A 19,138-nucleotide genomic window follows, 5' to 3' on the forward strand; every position below is an offset into this window, starting at 1 on the left:
AAAAGCTAACAACCAAACAATAAGAGAGATCGAAAGAAAAGGAGATGGTGAAAGACTCAGGAATCACCAGTTGCATCTAAAAACCACACGGCAAAAATCGGATAGAGAAAAATGCTGATGTAAGAAGAAAGAACAACACAAGGGTGATCCATCAACCATGGAAGAGAAGTGACGTTCACGAGCTACCCAAACTGTACAGTTATTTTCTTTAACTCAAAGTATTTTTGCTATTGTGAACTAGTCAAAAAATTTAAAACCTTAGGTGAAAAGCCTTGTGTATGTGAACATGAAATATTATAGTTTATTGAAATAGCTTAAAAGCTCTTATCTGTGATCAATATTAGCATGAATCCACTGAGAATAAGAATATCTATTTAAAACATGCTGCTTTATAATTTAAAAGCTGGAAAGTGATTTATGCATGAGAAACTTTATTTATTAGATTCTTTTGAATTATACGAGATGATGTGGTTGCATAAAATTAACATTTGTACTCAGGTTGAAATATGAGGCTAAGTATCTTGCTATTCAAATTAATGAGTATTCTCATTATGTATACTTTGTGCATGTCTTTATTTTTTAGAGAAAATTTAGAAGTAGGAGAAAGCCTAGAGAGTTAGGGCTAAAAGCTTAGAAATCACCCAAGGGAAAAATGCTCGAAAGAATCAGGGCTAAAAGCTTAGAAGATGCAGAAGGGAAAAAAACCCGGAAGAAATGCAAAAGCATGCATGCTTGGAAAGAGAAGTAGGGCTGAATGGCCCGAAAGTCAACCAGCAAATCACAGAGCTAGCTAAAGCTAAAAAGCTCAAAAGAAAATAGAGGGCAAAAAAGCGTTGTGCCGGATGACCAGAGCTGAGAGCCCGAATGACAATATAAAGCTAAGTATATTGCACGCTCCAGTATTCTTTAACAAATATTACCGAATTAACAATGAATGTTCTTGTTATATGTATACATGCAGTGCAAACTTTTATTTTGCAGATAAATTTCAATAGTAAGGGAAAGGCTAATAAGCCCAAAAATTGCCAGTAAGGCCACGAATCTGAATCTCAGAAATCGCCAGTAAGGCTACAAGCCTGAATCTCGGAAATTGTTAGTAAGGCTACGAGCCTGAATCTCAAAAATTGTTAGTAAGGCTACGAGCCTGAATTTCAAAAATCACCAGTAAAGCTACGAGTCTGAATCCCCAGAATCGCCAGTAAGGCCATGAGCCTAAATCTTGAAATCACCAGTAAGGCCATGAGCCTAAAAGCTTAGAAGATGCAGAAGGGAAAAAAACCCGGAAGAAATGCAAAAGCATGCATGCTTGGAAAGAGAAGTAGGGCTGAATGGCCCGAAAGTCAACCAGCAAATCACAGAGCTAGCTAAAGCTAAAAAGCTCGAAAGAAAATAGAGGGCAAAAAAGCATTGTGCCGGATGACCAGAGCTGAGAGCCCGAATGATAATATAAAGCTAAGTATATTGCACGCTCCAATATTCTTTAACAAATATTACCGAATTAACAATGAATGTTCTTGTTATATGTATACATGTAGTGCAAACTTTTATTTTGCAGATAAATTTCAATAGTAAGGGAAAGGCTAATAAGCCCAAAAATTGCCAGTAAGGCCACGAATCTGAATCTCAGAAATCGCCAGTAAGGCTACAAGCCTGAATCTCGAAAATTATTAGTAAGGCTACGAGTCTGAATTTCAAAAATCACCAGTAAAGCTACGAGTCTGAATCCCCAGAATCGCCAGTAAGGCCATGAGCCTAAATCTTGAAATCGCCAGCCACAAGCCTGAATCTTGAAATCACCAGTAAGGCCACGAGCCTGAATCTCAAAAATCGTTAGTAAGGCTACAAGCCTGAATCTCAAAAATCGTTAATAAGGTCACGAGCATGAATCCTTGAAATCACTAGTAAGGCCATGAGCTTGAATATCGAAAATTGCCAGTAAGGGTAAGAGCTTGAATCTCGAAAATACCAAGAAAGGCCAAGAGCCCAAATCATAAAGATAAGTATCTTGTATGAGAATATTCATTAGTAAATATTATTTAATTGACGACAAGCGTTCTCGCTATATATACTATGTGCAGGTTTTTATTTTGTAGATAAATTTTTACAAATAAAAAAAAAGACCACACGCCTGATTCATGAAAATGCCAGTAAGGCCACGAGTCTGAATCCTCGAAAAAAGGCCCAGAAGCTAACGAGAGTGCCAAAGAGCTCAGAGAAAGAATCAAGGCTAAAGAAGTTTGGAAGCTAATCAGAGAGCCCAAGAGCTTAAAGAAAGAATCAGGGCTAAAGAAGCCCAGAAGCTAACTAGAGAGCCAAAAATCTCAATGAAAGAATTAGGGCTAAAGAAGCCTGGAAGCTAACTCAGGGCTAAGTGCCTAGAAGGCACGAAAGAGTAACAATGCTCGAAAATGAACTTAGGGCTAAGTGCCCAAAAAATGCGAAAAAATGTCTGAAATCGTTTAAGGGAAGAAGAGCCTAGAAGACGTGCAAGAGTAAAAAATGCTCGAAAAATACTTAAGGACAAAGAGCCTGGAAGTTGCACAAGAGTAAAGTGCTAAAAAAAATCATCATCAAGGATAAAGAGCCCAGAGGCCAACCAAAATAAAACAAACCTGTCAAATGACCTCTGGTGTAAAAACAATCAGGGCCAAAGTATCCAGAAGGCATAGAAGAGCAAAAATACTCGGAAGAAGCCCATAAGTAGAAGAGCTCGAAAGCGAAAAATCAAGGCTAAGGGCCTGGAATATACACGAAGGCGAAAATGCCCGAAGGATGCTCAAAAGCAACTTATAATAATTCTGCAATAACCTTTATCAACAAGTTTGTTTGTCATTTTTTTGTTTATATGAATTTTAAGTCTCGCCATATCGCTAGGACATCAAGGCTAAGACCAGTCGTAAATGGCCTGCCAACCTAATGAGACATTAAGATTTCATATAAACAACAGGGCTGAGTATGCCCCACAGAGAACACAAGAAAAAGTCCAAACTTAAAAGCAAAATGCTCAGATTAAGATATAGGGGAAAAATGACGGAATACACTTGAGCGAAATGCTCAGACAAAAATCAAGATGGAAAGCCTAGAAGATGACAGAGTAAAAGAGCTCGAATAACGAATCAAGGCTAAAGAGCTCAAAACACTACAAGAGCTACAAGAGCTCAAAATAAGGTCCAAGCTAAAAAACCCAAAGTAATATATAGAGAGCTAAAAGAGCTCGAGCGAAAACTCAAGGCTAAAGAGCTTGAAAGCTTACTGTGAGCCAAAGAGCTTAGATAGAGAATCAGGACTAAGAGCCTAGAAAACATTTAAGAATAAAAATGCTCTGAAATAGACTAAGGGTAGAAGAATCCAGAAGCAAACCTAGGGCTAAGTGACCAGATAACACTATAGAGAAAAAATGCTTGGAAGCGCTCAAAAGGTGGAAATTTTTACAAACAATGATTTATAAGTAGTCCTAAGTATGATCTTCATTGAGTAATTTAGTTACTACTTCTTTCATTTATAAAAATCTTAAAATACAATTATGACGGCAAGCCATCAAGGCTAAGACAAGTCGAAAATGACCTGCCCACCTAACGATACATTAAGATTTTATATAAACAAAAGACACGGCTGAGTATGCCCCACAGAAAAAATCTAAACAGAAAAGTAAGCATATTAAGCATCAAGTTACAACTAAAGGAAAACGTTTCATTGAAAATAAAAATATATATTACAGAAATCAAAAATACAAAAGTAAACACAAAATTGTTACACATGTATAAATAGAAACTCTTAAAATGGGAAAAGATCTTCAAATCTCCCCAGAAGAAGCAAGATCACCAGTCAAATTGGGCTCAACTTCAGAGGTGTACTTTGGAACATCAGCAGTCACGACAGTCAGATCTACTACAATATCACCTTCCAAAAGAGGATCAGAATGGGCATTTACAGCCTCAAGCACAGGTGGACCATCACCAACCTGACTGGTACCTTGATCAACAGGAACAGGGGATGAACTTTGGGGAGAGCACGGTCGTCAGGGCCATACTACACTTCTTCACCATCAGAATCATACTCTATGGTACGAAGAGTGCTGAGAGGGATAGTTGGAGACTCACGAGTCTTGAGGAGGCGAATGATCAAACTCATCGCATAGAAGCGAGTGGATTGTTCAAAAACCTTGCCTTTAAACTCATCTGACTTTAGATACTTATTAACATGGCCTCGGATGACCAACTCAGTGTTCTCCCGAGCATCCATGATCTTGTTCTCATAGTCCTTACATCGTACAGTTAAATCGTGGACCTCGCTCTCGAGCTGCCTCTTTATGGCCTCAAAAGCACTCAAGTCCCCTCAAACCTTGCTCAACTCCAATTTAACCTCTCCCAACTCCTCGAACAACCTTTGCATCTCCTTTTCAATATAGGCAGACTAGGCTGAAAGGCCTTTCTCCCTCTAATTCGCAAAAGCCTTCTCCTGAGCAAGTTTGGCTTCTGCGGTAGACCTCTCTTCAGTAATTTGCACTTTTAATAGGGCAATTTTCTCACCTTGAACCTGGTTGTCTCTGAGAAGCCCCTCCAATAGACTCATTTCCTTTTCATATTGGATTTTCAATGCGGCAGTTACTCGAGCAGCCTCCTCCACTTTAGCTTTCTCAATATCATAGAGGATAGCCTCCCAACAATTGGCTTTTTTAACCTCCAGCTCCAATAGAGCACCAAGAAGCTACAGAGTAAGAAGAGAAGTCAGAAATGACCAAAAAATCCAAAAGCAAGAAAAAAGAGTAAGAACACTTACAAGAAGAATTTGTTTTTAGAGGCATCAAAAAGATCCTTTTTATCCCAGCCAGTAAACGAAACCAACTACTCAGTAGACCCAATTATCTGGCAAATTGTGCCCATCAACCGAGGATAAGCCAGACTCGGGGACACCCTAAAGACATGGTTACTGAGTAGCTCAGAAATTAAAGTAGGTGAGGACTCAGGGCTCAGTTGATAATGAACCCCTGACTCATTGGAAATTAAGGCAGTTGGAAGATCACCAATGGCTCCGTAAGACACCCTCTCCTTACCCTTCCCTTGCTCGCTTTATCTGAGGAGGACTTTCTCGGAGGCAAGGAAGATGAAGTCTCCTTCAAAGAAGAGACCAGCTCGAACTCCTTCACCAGCCTTCTCTTTTTTCCATCTATCTCTATAGCAGTAGTGGTCGTCTTTTGACTCAAGTGAGAATTCTTTTGCTTCAAGCTCTCACCGACCTCCTCGGCAGGAGAAAAACTATCAAGGTTGACCATTGCTCTCACTATAGCAACTTCTGAGCTACTCCCGAGAGCAAGAGCATCCTCAGCCACAATAGGCATGATCGCAGTTTGATCAGAGCTGACTAAGGCCAGTCCCATGCTAACCCTAGCATAGGATAAGGGAGGCGTGGCTTGAGCTGGGACGGGCTCAGCCACCAGCATCTCAACCACCACATCTATAGTTCTCCGAGTCTTGAAGGCTTCAACCGCAGCCTGTAGGGGTGAGTAGTATTCGGTTCAAACCAAAAAAATCGACCGAACCGAATTAATTTCAAAATTCGGTTTGATTTTTATTCAATTCGGTTCGGTTCGATTTTTAATTTTAGAAATTTCAGTTATTTCAGTTCGGTTTGGTTTTGATCAATAAAAAAATCAAAAAAATCGAACCGAACCGATTAGTGATAATAATATGTTATTTTCAATAATATAGTGAAATTAAATTATATTAATATTAAAATATTTTAATTAAATTTTAGAATATTAAAAATAAAGTGTAAAAAATAAAAAAATTATTAAAAATCAAAATCGATCAAATCGAACTGAATCGAACCGAATCAGACCGATTTGATTTGATTCGGTTTCTAACCAAAATCAGTTCGGTTTTCATAAATACTAAAATTTCGATTTTTGATTTATTCTGTTCGGTTCGGTTTTGAACCGAACTGACTAAATGCTCACCCCTAGCAGCCCGGATAGCATCTCGATTGAGAGAAAAATTCTGAGGGGTCGAAATGTCCTCCATGGGTATTATAGAAGCTGAAAAAAGCACCAAAAATAAATAAAAGCATAAAATAACAGAAAGAAGCAACAAAAGAATGGTCAATACCAGCAGCATAAAAATCCTCCCCTGGACAGATGTCCAAACACTTGAAAACATCATATTTGAAAAGAAAAAAAGATATCTGAGTAAAGTATAACTGCTCCCACTCGGAAAGGAAGGAGAAAGCATTTTAGGAAGAGTCAAAAACTCCCCATCCTAACTCTAAGCCCCAGTTGAAGCTCCCTTTAGCTCCGACTATAGCAAAACTTTCCACCTAATGCTTTATGAAATCTTTATGGCAGGTGAAAATGGCCAGATTTTTCCTGTCGCAGAAGCTCAGCACACTTCGTAAGTCATTGTTGACCTTTAAAACCTTGAAGAGGGCCCGGAACAAATTTAAGGAAGGGACAAAACCCTAAGCTCAGCACACTACCTCAAAGGCACTCATGAATAAGATAGAATTCAGAGTCAACATCCGAAGCGTGACTCGATAAAACCTAAAAATGGAATGAAAAACCTAGAGATGGAAAAGGAAAGGCCATAATCAATCTGTTTTAAGTAGAAGACAAGTATCCTCTCGAACTGGGTGTCCACTAGCTCAGGAGAAGGGGGGAAAGAGAGCAGAGCAATCCACTCATTAGAATGCAGAGCCCGAACATAATGGGTCTGTACAGAGAGAAAGGATTTGGAAAAAGCTTCTCGAAGAGAGATAGGGGTAACTCCAGAAACTGTCTTCTCCACCCGAGGATATGGTAGAGGAGCCATTAGAAGAAGGATGTGTACCTGAAGTTTGAAAAGCTTGAAAGAAGAAGAAGGAAAAAATGGGAATGACTCTAGGAATAACGAGCAATTGCAACAAGAATAGCAAAAATGGAAAAGTAAAGGCAAAAGCCCTATACTTATACTCGAAATCAGGCATTAATAAGCATATAAAGCACTGCATTTTGGTGACCCAAACGACAACAACCATCAAGACACGTCTGGGAGGACGTGCGCACATGACATGTGTACTTATAGGAACTCCTCATGACTCAAAGGGGATTAATAGATGAACACTTGGCAATAAAGCGCTGAACACGGTTTGCTTCTTCAACCGTCATAAATAACCCTCAGAGAAGCGAAAGAACATCTAATAACACATAAAAAATAGAGCCCATTGGATTGTGATACGTATACACAATATACGAAAAGATCCAATGAGTTAGGCCATCCGGTCTGACTAGGAAAAGGAAAAGCCTAACCAACAAAATATGAAAATCACGTCTCAAGTCTCCCAGACTTTACTAATACCCGGAACGACCAGGTCGACCACTTTAAGATTCGTACCACACAGGAGGCATTTGAATACAGAAACAACCGACCTCAATGACTAGAAGAAGCATGCTTTTATATAGGTCAGATAAGTCAAACACAAACCTGAGAAAATCAGGGCAAGACACTGACTTCCTATGCAATGCTCAGTCCCTCTAGCCCTTTCCAAGGTATTAAATGCGTGTACGAAAAGGCTGTCCAGCTATCTGTCACACCTGCCAAAGGGTGTAGGCTAAGCCTGCTCAGAAATTATGAGCCGCCTGACACACCAGACAAAGGGTATGGACAAAACGATCCCGCATTGATTAGTTGACTGCTAGCCGTTTGACACGCCAATCACAACACGCCACCATTCAATCTGATGGGACATAAAGCAGGGAATTAGGGTATACATATCCCTGAACTAGCCTCCCTCGACAGATTCTCTCTCTCTTTTTCTCTCCCAGGGATAAATTCCCCAAGAAGTTAGTCTCTCTCATTCATATACTCACAAAAGAACCCTGAAAATGGTCCTCTTTCTCAAGATCAAATACGGAGGGACCTAAAGGAGCCAATCATGGATCAATGGTCAACCCACTGAATTGAGTCCCTGTTTAAGTGTCATCATCTGAACTTTCTGCTGGATCTCGCTTCATCAGTATGCAATTTTTCTAAGAAAAGAATTGAATTCTATCAATTCATTTCTGAAAAAAAATTATTTGTTTGAAATCAATTTAAATATAATAAAATTCAATTGATATCTCTTACATTAGACAAATTAATAATAAAATTTAAATTGATTTAATTTATTAATTATTCTTATTATTTTTAAACTAAAAATAAATATTTATTTTTATAAATAATGATCATTTTTATTCATTAAAAATATAGAATTCAATTAATACTTTTGTAACATTTAAAATATGAATTTTACATAATTTTTTATTATTAAAAATATAAAAATTATCTTTTTTTAAATTAACAAAAAAATATAATAAATTTTTAATATTAATTATAAATGTATTAAGTATGTATTAATAGTCACTATTAAATTAAAATAATTTTTTGTAAAAAGCAATTATTAATTAAAAATAAAAAAAATAAATTTAAAATTAAAACAAAAAAAAAAAGAATAGAAAAGAATAAAAAGAATTTTTAAGGATTACTTAAATAATTTTACGGTTCTTTTGACTTATAACCATTTGAGTTATCTACGAAGAGAAGAGGTTATTGTTGTCTCTTGACAACCACTTTGACACTCTTAGTTGGAGAATGTTGTTATAAATTGAAGAATGTTGTTATAACCGATTCCTTCTTGAGTTTTGCATACAGAAGGAATTTCTTTTTTTTTTTTTATAATATCATAATTAATATTTTAAGGATTTCAAAGACAAAAATTGCATGAAATAGACAAGAATTAAAGGAGATCATCTAATTTCAAGTTTCAGTCAAAAGAGAAAATAAAAATAAGAACTCTTTTTTTGTAATTTTAGAAATAGAGCGATAACTAATTAAAATAATTAAAACCAAACAAAAATAAAAGTAAATATTTAATTTAAAATCTAGGTCTTGATACAAAAAATTATACAGCAACAATTCAAGAACAAAGCAAAAATCACCTTCGTTCCAATAGACGTTTCCAAATCTAAGTTCAATCAATATAAAAAAAACTGGATGTTTCCAAATTGAAGTTCAATCGATATAAAAAAAAACCTTTCAATATAAAAAAAATTTTCACCCCCAAATCAGCAAGAAATTGATAACAAAGAGTATAAATAAGGTAGCAAGATGATGAGTTGCAAAACTCACAATTGTTTTCTATTTAATTTCTTGATTTTACTGTAATTTTGATATAAAGATTTAATTTTAATTTAATTTTAATTTTGGACAGGTTTATAGGCAGAACTTGAGAAAAGGAAGAAAAAATATTGAATTAATTTTTTTTTTTATACTGGAAGTTACAATCTTGACCAAACCTGTAGTTCAAGGCGATGGGAAATAAAAATTAGGATAAAGATAATATAGAAATAGTATATTTTATTTTAAATTGTTAAGTTTTATCTTTTTATGCCTATATAACCTAGCATTAAACTTAGGGAGGATATTCTATCTTTCACTCTCATTTCCTCTCTTGCTGCCCCCCTCCCCCCACTTTCTTCTCCATCTTCTTCTTTTGGCTAAACATTTATTTTCAGTTGAAGGTTAAATTAAATTGAGATTTGTTCAAGTTATGAAGTTAGGCACTTTTAACTCTCTTTATCTTATTTTTATTTTTTGTCAATTTCTGATTTCGAGAAATATCACCTCTGTTGTTGTTGTCTTGAGAATTCAAGAGATCTATTGAATATCTTGGAAAAACAACTTATAGCTAATTAATCTAATTAAATATGTAATTATTTAATTGTGTTAATAACAAGTAGCAATTAACATATTAGTTTATATTAAAAAATTAACAGATTTGATTTAAATAAAACACATGTTTTTATTGATCAAGTTTGGATTCTTCTCTCTTGATGCAGTTGACTAATTAAATCTACACGCTTGTTGGAGTTGTTAGTTAACTAGGAATTAATTTAAGCGCGAAGCGAATTAATTTATTCATAAGGAAGAATTGGTGGGATTCGCGTGTTTGACCACTATAACCAAACAATAGATGATAACATGAATTATTTTTTCTAACCAATAATCATCTACAAAACACCTCAATTTGATTACCTTCAACTGAAAGTTTTAATTAATTATTTGTTTCTCAATTTTCAATTACATTATTTATTTTTTCTTTTAAGTTTATTTTTACCGGCTTCCACAGGGCAAAACCACTTTTATCAAAAAATTCTCTTCTCACTTTTTGTATTAAACTACCCTTCTATTTCAAATTGGTTATCTAAATTTCTCTATGGATCGATACTCACTTACTCTGTCTACAAGTTCTTATCAATTAAGAAAAGAGAAGTAAATTTTAAATTGACGGATTCGACACCCGTCACAAGAATTGAATTAATACTACAAGTTTATACTTACTTGATAAGTTGAATCAATCCTTAAGATAAAATCAGCAAGAATCCATGTTTTTTAGTGAAAAACTCTCAATAATATTAATCAAAGTAAATCTGCTATTTACAAGAATAAAAAAACTATATTTATACTCTTGACCACGTCCTAATCCTAGTGGGAATACCCAATCCTAAGTCTAGAAGACAAAACAAGCTAAAATTCTAATTAGTTAGAGTATCTAGCTCAAAATGAGTCCTACACTAATTGCACTTTTAAAATCCTTAAATAACTCATAAACCTAATCCTAATATATAAAGAAAAAAAAATTCAGCCCTTAATGTTTGAGGCGAATTGGACTTAAACATAGACCCACACGCTTGACTATAAGTTAGAATAAGCAAGCACATGAAAAATTAACGAGGCACATGCATACTTAATACATATTCGCCCATAATAAAGCCGAAAACATAATTAAAAGAGGTCCACACATCTATCAAAAATAATTAAGTCCAAACCTACTTAGTTGAACTTATACTTGTGAATTTGACTAAATACTAGTATTCTTAACTTGAAAGCTGCAATGAACATAAACATCTGGGCGTCTTCTTAATTTCTTCCCCAACCTTGATCAACATGTCTTCTTGGAATTCTCGTGAAATCCAAATTTGTACATAAATTTGAAATTGTGCCTTGAGCTTGTTGGAACGTGCCCATATAATTGACCTTCTGTCATCTTTTGTTAAAACTTAAACCCTACACCCCTAAATCCTAAAACCCTAACACGTTCTAATCATAACATAATATTTATTTTATAATACGCTCTAATCATAATATGATATTTATTTTATAATACTGTAATTAAAAAAATATAATAACTATTCATCAATAAACTTATAACTATATTATTTAATTGTAATATTACTATATTAATATAACATAATATTTATTTTATAAAACTGTATTATAAATTTATTGACATATAATTATTGTATTTTATATATTTTATTATTTTAATATATAGGAATGAATAACAAACAAAATATTTAGAATTATGATATTATCCCACTATAAAATTATTCAATTATTTAAAATTATAAAAATTAAATTTATATTTTATTAGATTAATCTCGTACAACAGTATATATTCGATCATACAATAATATTAATTTTATAATAATAAAATTATATAATATTATTAATTTTATATTGCAATTATATGTATATAAAATCACAATAATTAAGTAAGAAATAAATAAATAAATTAATTAATTAATATAAATGTTTAGAATGATAAAAATTACATTTATATTTTATTATATTACTTACATGTTTAATTGCAATTAATTGGTATATAATATTAAATTTATGAAACAAAAATTATATAATATCAGAAAATTTTTATTTAATATTAATAATAAAATATATTAAATATTAATATATTAAAAATTATCAAAAATATTTATTATTATAAAAAATATAATATAAATAATATTATTAAATTAATATAATATAAATATATTATTATAATATATTAATATTTAAAAAAATAAAAAATAAAAGTCTTGGCCTGGCGCCAGGCTAAGACTTTTAAATAAAAAAATTCAAATGTTGGCTGGCGGAAGATCTGTGATGGCTAACATGTTTTTAAAAAATAGAAAAAATTTCAGATGGCGTTTTTAACAAAAGCGTCAAGTTCTGATAGGGATGGAGTTTGACCGCAGTATGAGCGATAAACACCAAATTAATAAATAACTTGGAGCTAAATTTAAAATGCTGAATATTTTTTTTTAATCCTAAAATTCCAAAAATCCCCATTGAATTGAGTCATGGAAAGACTTGATGAAGCTACAGCTAATGCTGAATAGCGATTGAAATTTCCTCAATATCACTCGTTGCATGGTAATTTTATGGCATCTGATCCTCACCCTCTGATTCTCTCTCTTCAGAATCATATTCAACGGCATCAACATCTATTCTGTTTTGAATTAAAATGGACATTCTCTCTAAATTGTGAGCAAACTACTCGACAATGCGCTGGATTGCTTCTGGTAACTGGGATTTTGTACAAAAATTGCAGACTTGCCAGATGTTTCTATCTGATTGGAGTCGTCGTGAATTTGGAAATACTCAAAGAAGAATTTTGGAGTTATGAAATCAATTAAATCTCCTCAAATCTTCTACCATGGAAAATGATCTTTCAGCAGACATTTAGGGAGTTAATGGAGAATTAAATTCTCTATATAAAATAGATGAAAATTCTAGATTTTTTCACGCATCCACTAATAGTCGAAGAAAGAGAAACAGGATTACTCATAAAGGGTAGAGATGGGCAGTGGCTGAATCATGAAGTAAGTATCAGACATGAAGCCTTTCTTTACTTTAATGATTTATTCCAAAATAAGCCTGTGATGAATTCTGGAGAGCTTGCCTATGTAATTCCTAATGTGGTTTCTGAGCAAATGAATCAGGATCTATGCAAGATTGTAAGGGAGGAGGAAGTACGATATGTTGTTTTTGGGTTAGGGGCTCTCAAAGCTCCTAGACCTTATGGTTTCTAAGGCTTATTCTATCAAAACTACTGGAGTGTAATTAAGGCTGATGTGGTTGAATTGGTGAGGGAATTTTTTCATTCTAGTGTTTTACCCCCACAAGTGAACAAAACCCATATTGTCTTAAATCAAATGCTCCTCAATCGTTTGCTGAATACCGCCCTTTAGTCTTTGTAAATTTGTGTATAAAATCATTTCAAAGATATTGGCTAATAGATTGAAACCTTGGATTCAGGATATTATTACACTGTTGCAAGCTGCATTTGTTCCTAACAGATGTATTCAGGACAATATTTTCATGGACCAGGAAGCTTTTCATGCTCTTAAGAAGAGAAGGACGGGAAGGAAAACAACAATGGCTATCAAGGTAGACCTCCGTAAAGCCTATGATAGTGTCAACTGAAATTTTCTAATTCAAATTATGAGGTGTATAGGCTTCAATTCAAAATGGATTTCTTGGATTCATCAATGCATTTCAATTGTTCAATATGCAGTGATCATAAATGGGGTTCCTTCGAATTATTTTCAGCCTACTAGAGGAATTCGCCAAGGCAACCCTATATCGCCATGCTTATTTCTTATTGTATCTGATGTTCTATCTCATATGTTGGTATACGCTTATTCTCAGCAGGCTATAGGGGGTTTTAAAATTAATTGGATAAGCCCAACCTTGACACATCTCCTATTTGCAGACCATACTCTTTTGTTTGGACAAGCCACAATGTAGGAGGCTTTGAATTTACAGGAGATTATTGAATGTTTCAGTACTATGTCAGGTTTAAGTATTAACCAAAGAAAATCTGAAATAACACTCAGCAAGAATACTCCAATCCATGTTCAAAGACAAATTTCTGAAAGTTTGCATATTCCTAACTCTGGTTCTTTGTTAAAGTATCTTGGTCTGTCGATGTCCTGTGGAAGATCAAAGGCTCAAGCTCTTACATTCCTGAGACATCGTGTGGTAAAACGGATTCATAGTTGGAAGTACAAGTTCCTCTCCTTTGTAGGCAAATAAGTACTTATGAAAGCAGTCATTCAAGCCATACCAACCTATGTGATGTCTGTTTTCAAGTTACCAATGGGTGTTATTAATGATCTCAATAAGTTTTGCTCCAAGTTTTGGTGGAATCAAGATTTTGATAAAGCATCTATTCACTGGAAGAAATGGGAGAAGATGTCAAGGGCTAGGTTTCATAATGTTATTTTTGAATCAGATTGTCTGTAGCTTATTCAAGCCGTGAATGCTTCTTCTTCTCCTCCTGTGCGGGAACTAGAACCTATTATTCATGATATCTTGTCCATAAGAGCCTCCTATCCTTCATAGTCCTTCAGGGTTACTTTTACAGAATCTAATCGATGTGCTTATTGGTTAGCTTGTAACATTAGCTGTGGTCTTTTTGCTTCTGGTTGGATTACTAATCCTCCTCTTGACATATGTGATTTGTTAGCTCATAATAGATTGTATCTTCATATTGGTTCATGAATGATATTTATATTTTAAGATAAAAAAAAATAATGTTAATATGCAATAAAAAATATAATGCTTTAGGTCAATGGGCCGGATCAAGGGCTAGCCCATAAATCATCACACAACACAAAGAAACGACACCGTTCCATTAGAAGCCGGCGTCCAAAAATAACATATTCTCCTTGTCCAGGGTTTTGATCGTTTTCTTCGTCCCCGTGTACCCCCCATTATCGTCAGGGTTTTAGCCTCTCTCCCCTTCATCTGCAATTTCCCTCTCTACCAAAGATGGATTCCATTGCTAAAGCGTTGTGCTCTGGTCAACCCTGCCATTTCTCCCTCAATCCCCACCGTCCATCCTTCTCCAAACCCATATCTTTCCTCTCCTTCAGGACCCCACCTCATCTATCATCATCACCGTTCAAAGTTTCCTCCATTAGAGCCACATCTTGTCGCTCTCATAAAACACGGCAAACCCATCAACCTTCACTTCTTCAAACCCTAAACCCTCTTCTCAAAACCACTAGCATCACTCTCACTGCCGCTGCTGCAATCCTCTTCTCGCGACTCCAGCTTAAACCCGCAATTGCCGCACCGGTAGTCACGCCAGCCACCGTAGAGCCCAACAAGGAATCATCTAAGGAAAGTGGATCATCATTTGAAGAACAAGAACGAGTGCTTGAGGAGCATTTGGCTGGACATCCTGATGATACTGAAGCTCTGCGATCCCTAATGGAGGTTAGGATCAAAGGCCGGAAGCTTCCTGAAGCAATCGAAGTCTTGGACCGCTTAATTGAGCTGGAGCCCAATGAGAATGAATGGCCGTTGCTAAAAGCTCAACTTTATAGCTACAGTGGAGAATTTGAATCGGCGAGAAAGGGGTTCGAGGAAATACTAGAAAAAGATCCTTTTCGGGTGGAAGCTTATCATGGTCTAGTAATGGCACATTCTGAATCTGGGAATCCATTGGATGAGGTGATAAAAAGAATTGAAGCAGCGATGAATAAATGCAAGAAAGAGAAGAAAAAATCTGATTTGAGGGATTTTAAGTTACTAATTGCACAAATTAGAGTGATGGAAGAGAAATATGTGGAAGCTCTGAAGGTTTATGAGGAATTGGTGAAGGAGGAACCAAGGGATTTTAGGCCATATTTGTGCCAGGGAATTATATATACTCTGTTGAGGAAGAAGGATGAGGCAGAGAAAAAATTTGAGCAGTTTAGGAAGCTTGTCCCTAAGAATCATCCATACAGGGAGTTTTTCGTTGATAACATGTTTGCAACAAAGTTCTTCTCGGAGAAGGTCAAGAGGGAGGAAGCAGGGTTTAGCAACTGAGAGGATTGGGAAAAAAATTAGGTGAGGGTAGTAGCTTTTTTTTGGAAGTTCTTTGTTTTGGATTTGCTAAACATTTGGATATAGTTTTAATACAGATTTCACTCATCTAGTTACAGGTAGTTTCAATGAACGTCTAAATTCTCATTTTTATGGCATTCTTCTGTATGTTAAGTAGCAAGTAGTGTGTAATTGACATGCTAGTTATTTAGAATTAGAGCTTGTCTGGTATTGTGGTTGATGGTGAAGAAATTTGAAAAAAGTAGTTCGGAAAAAGACTTATTATTTTGGTGTTCTTAGGAGTAAAATATGGCAAATGTAATTTTGGTTCAAATTTTAATCTCTTTTAACTAATAAATTTAAGTAAGTGTTTTCCTCGCAATGCCAAACAAACCCTTAGGACTGGTTATAGTTTATTTACACCCTTGATTTTCATTTATGGTGCCATATTTATTGAGATTTTGGGATCAATTGATTATGACTACTAAATAGTTTATCTAAATTTAGTGGAAATGTGTCGTTTTTGAAAACGCTTATTGATCATTTTTTGCAAAGTTTTTCCTTGAACAATTTTATAGTGGTTTTCGTAGGCGCGTGTTGATATGTATTTTGATCCTTGGTTTAGAAATTTGGAAATCTCCCATCTTTGATATGTTTTGTGTGCCAATAAGTTGAAACAATGGGATGAAACATCTATGCTTTTAGTTGCAAATTCTTGTTTGATCCTTTAGCTATGCTTGGTCATATTAGTTTCGCCTGAACCTCAGTATTGCTATTAGTCAGCCATATTGCCATATTATGCATTTAAAACCTCCCTTATGCCCTAGGGATTGATTTTCTTGAAGCTAAAGAACTGCCAAGCTATATAATTAGCCCTCACCTGAGTTAAGGAAAATGAAGTGAATGTGCTTCGGCCAATGAGCATGTTGGCCTGTTTGCTGCTGCTCCTTTCAACTTTGGGAACGCATATGACTTTTTTGCCCAAATGAACACATATGAACACAGAAAGAACACACTTCTTTATTCAGATGAGAATTGTAGGAAAGCCTGGATGTATTTGCTTCTTTTGTCAAACTTTCTGTGTCAACTGGGAAGGAAAATGTTACTTCTTTGGTCTAATTGTTAGAGCAGATGTAGTGAATATGTAGATTCTACAAGGATAAGCTTGGAACAGAAGGAATACTATTGTTTTCAGATGAGTCTTCAAGTGGAAGCATGGTATCTTAATTTTCATTGTGGAAAAGTAGCAAGCAACTCCTTATTTGAAATCAAAAAATTTATAAGAATTCAATTCAATTAATTTCATTTCTATCAATTTTATTTTTGGAATGAAAGAAATCAGTTCTTTTTAATTGGGAAAAACCATTTTAACTTTTTAAAATCATGCATAATCTTATAAGAATTCATTTGAATTATTTTCTTGTAAAAAGAAGCATTTGAAACGAAGCATATGAGTAGATAAAATTTGTTGAATAGATTTAAACAAAATTGTGGAGTTCAAATTTGTCTTGTTGGAGGAATTTATATTGTTAGTTTTTACATGGGAGTAGAACAGAAATTTTTGCAAATGCTCAATGAGGAAGATAACGAGGTCTACAAGCAGGTATATCCTCTACACTGCAAGCTGCATCTACCAGTAATTGACAATCACATCAGTTTTTTCAGTGTCTTTCAATTAGGTATATGCTTTCTCACTGGAACTGAAGTTGTATATGTTTTATTTAAGCTCTGTTTTGTCAGCTGGCTTCATTATTTTCTCCTAATCATGGCAAAACACAAAGCAAAATGAGAAACTCTGTCAAATGGTTACAGCATCCGGGGCACAAAGACGCCTCTCATTAGGTATGATTGGATGTGCCACTGGCCTTGAATTGGTGTTTGCTATTTCCTTGTATTCGAGTGACTATATTTGTTAAAAATCACTGAAATATAAATTAATTATGCTATAAAAGCGTACTGTCATCTGAGATGCTGATTAATGTATATGGGAAACCTCAACAGCAGAGAGGTCTTTGTTTTCTATGAATTCCATTGAAAATTAAGTTCATTTCTGAAATTTCTGGTAATCTGTGGCCACTGCTATTCATTGATTTGGTTGGTTTCCTTGCCTGGAGAATCACGTCTAAGGCATCTGCATATATAGGATGTACCCTTAAATATTTAGGAAAAGTATAAAAAAATAAGCCATCGTTTTTCATTTTAAATTTTGTTTTTATTTATTTCAAAATTCATAGTTCAATTATTTGATCATTTACCCTAAGTTTGATCATTTTGATTGATTTTTTTTAATAAGTTTTTTTTTAAATAAAATAATTCAATTATTAAATTAATTTATAAAAAATTACTTAAATTATTTTATTATAAAATAAATTATACCAAATGATGAAGATGGAGTGGGGGAGACAGATTCTGAGCATTCAGTTTTATCTTAGTTATGTAATTTGCATGAACTGATAAGTAAAGTGCATGTCTTGAATGGTTTATAAAATAAACTTCAAGCGTTGAATGATAAAAAAAGTTAAAATTTTAAAATAAATGAAAATTTTATTTAAAAAAATAATAAAAAGGGAGAGACATAGTCAATGATTCATGCAAATATATAGATAAAGAGATATAAAATAGAGATAAATAGGGAGAGTATGATAAAACAAAATAGAGAGGTAGTGGGAGAAAAGTTGATAAATAATTTTTTAAAACTATCTTGAAATTATGCAAAAAATAAAAAGATCAAAATAAATCAAAATAAAATTTTATATCTTATTTATTTATGATAGTTTAATTTTAATTTATTTTATATAAATTAAAAAAAATTGAAATTCAAACCTTCAGCGGTTATAACAGCTCTTTTATGAGTAGTTACGACAACCAACCAACAATCTTTTATCCTAAAAAATTGATAATTAATTAGGGGAGAATGTTCTTTTTTTCTTCTGAAGAAAAAATTTATCGATTTTAATAGGAATTTTATCTGTTATCTTCTTTTCAAAGAGGCTATCAATTATAAAATAATTTGATAGAGAATAAAAAATTTATTTTCAATTTATTTTTTTAGTTGGGGTATTTTTCGTGAATGTCGGACTACCTTTTGTGTTTAAGTGAAACAAAATGATATTGGTCATGGAATTTGAAAATATTCATATCTTTTTAAAATAAGTTTTTTAACGGTTTTTTCGATATATATTGATTGAAATATAATCGATGAAAATTGAAATTATTTTTTGCATAAATTTTTTGTTTTAAGAATGTTTATAAAGTATGTTTTAATTGCCGTAAAAGTTTGATGAACCCAAAATCTAGAATTTATTAGTTTTTGTTAAAATTTAATATCACATGATGATTAAGATCACTCGACATAATGATTAAAATCACTCGAAAATGCTCTATAGAAAAAGAAAAGAAAATATTAGGAGTTTAGAAGGTGGTCGCGCGTTGGGCGGCCTGAACTCAACAACAGGCGAGCGCGTTGGGAT

The 19,138-nt window shown here is 34.0% G+C and overlaps 1 protein-coding gene across 5 annotated transcripts; it reads left to right on the plus strand.

The window, feature by feature from the left end:
- Nucleotides 1-14,530: 14,530 nt before the first annotated feature.
- On the plus strand, nt 14,531-17,724 carry LOC110621331 (protein SLOW GREEN 1, chloroplastic). 5 transcript variants are annotated; one of them, XR_006351823.1, is made up of 3 exons: nt 14,531-15,692; nt 17,219-17,304; nt 17,395-17,724. XR_006351823.1 is itself a non-coding variant. In XM_021765580.2 (2 exons), exon 1 carries the CDS (start codon nt 14,625-14,627, stop codon nt 15,669-15,671), a length of 1,047 nt encoding a protein of 348 aa, XP_021621272.1. In that variant the 5' UTR covers nt 14,531-14,624; the 3' UTR covers nt 15,672-15,692; nt 17,395-17,724. The 5 variants fall into 5 exon arrangements, 3 of the variants coding, with proteins under 3 accessions (XP_021621272.1, XP_021621273.1, XP_021621271.1); XR_002488969.2 differs by having other exon boundaries at nt 17,219-17,271; XM_021765580.2 differs by lacking the exon at nt 17,219-17,304.
- Nucleotides 17,725-19,138: the final 1,414 nt, after the last annotated feature.

This window comes from Manihot esculenta, chromosome 8 (assembly GCF_001659605.2).
Source record: "Manihot esculenta cultivar AM560-2 chromosome 8, M.esculenta_v8, whole genome shotgun sequence".
NCBI classification, from domain to species: Eukaryota; Viridiplantae; Streptophyta; class Magnoliopsida; order Malpighiales; family Euphorbiaceae; genus Manihot; species Manihot esculenta.

Excerpts from the sequence above, each read along its gene's own strand:
- LOC110621331 (XM_021765580.2), top strand. The coding sequence starts at position 14,625 with ATGGATTCCATTGCTAAAGCGTTGTGCTCTGGTCAACCCTGCCATTTC.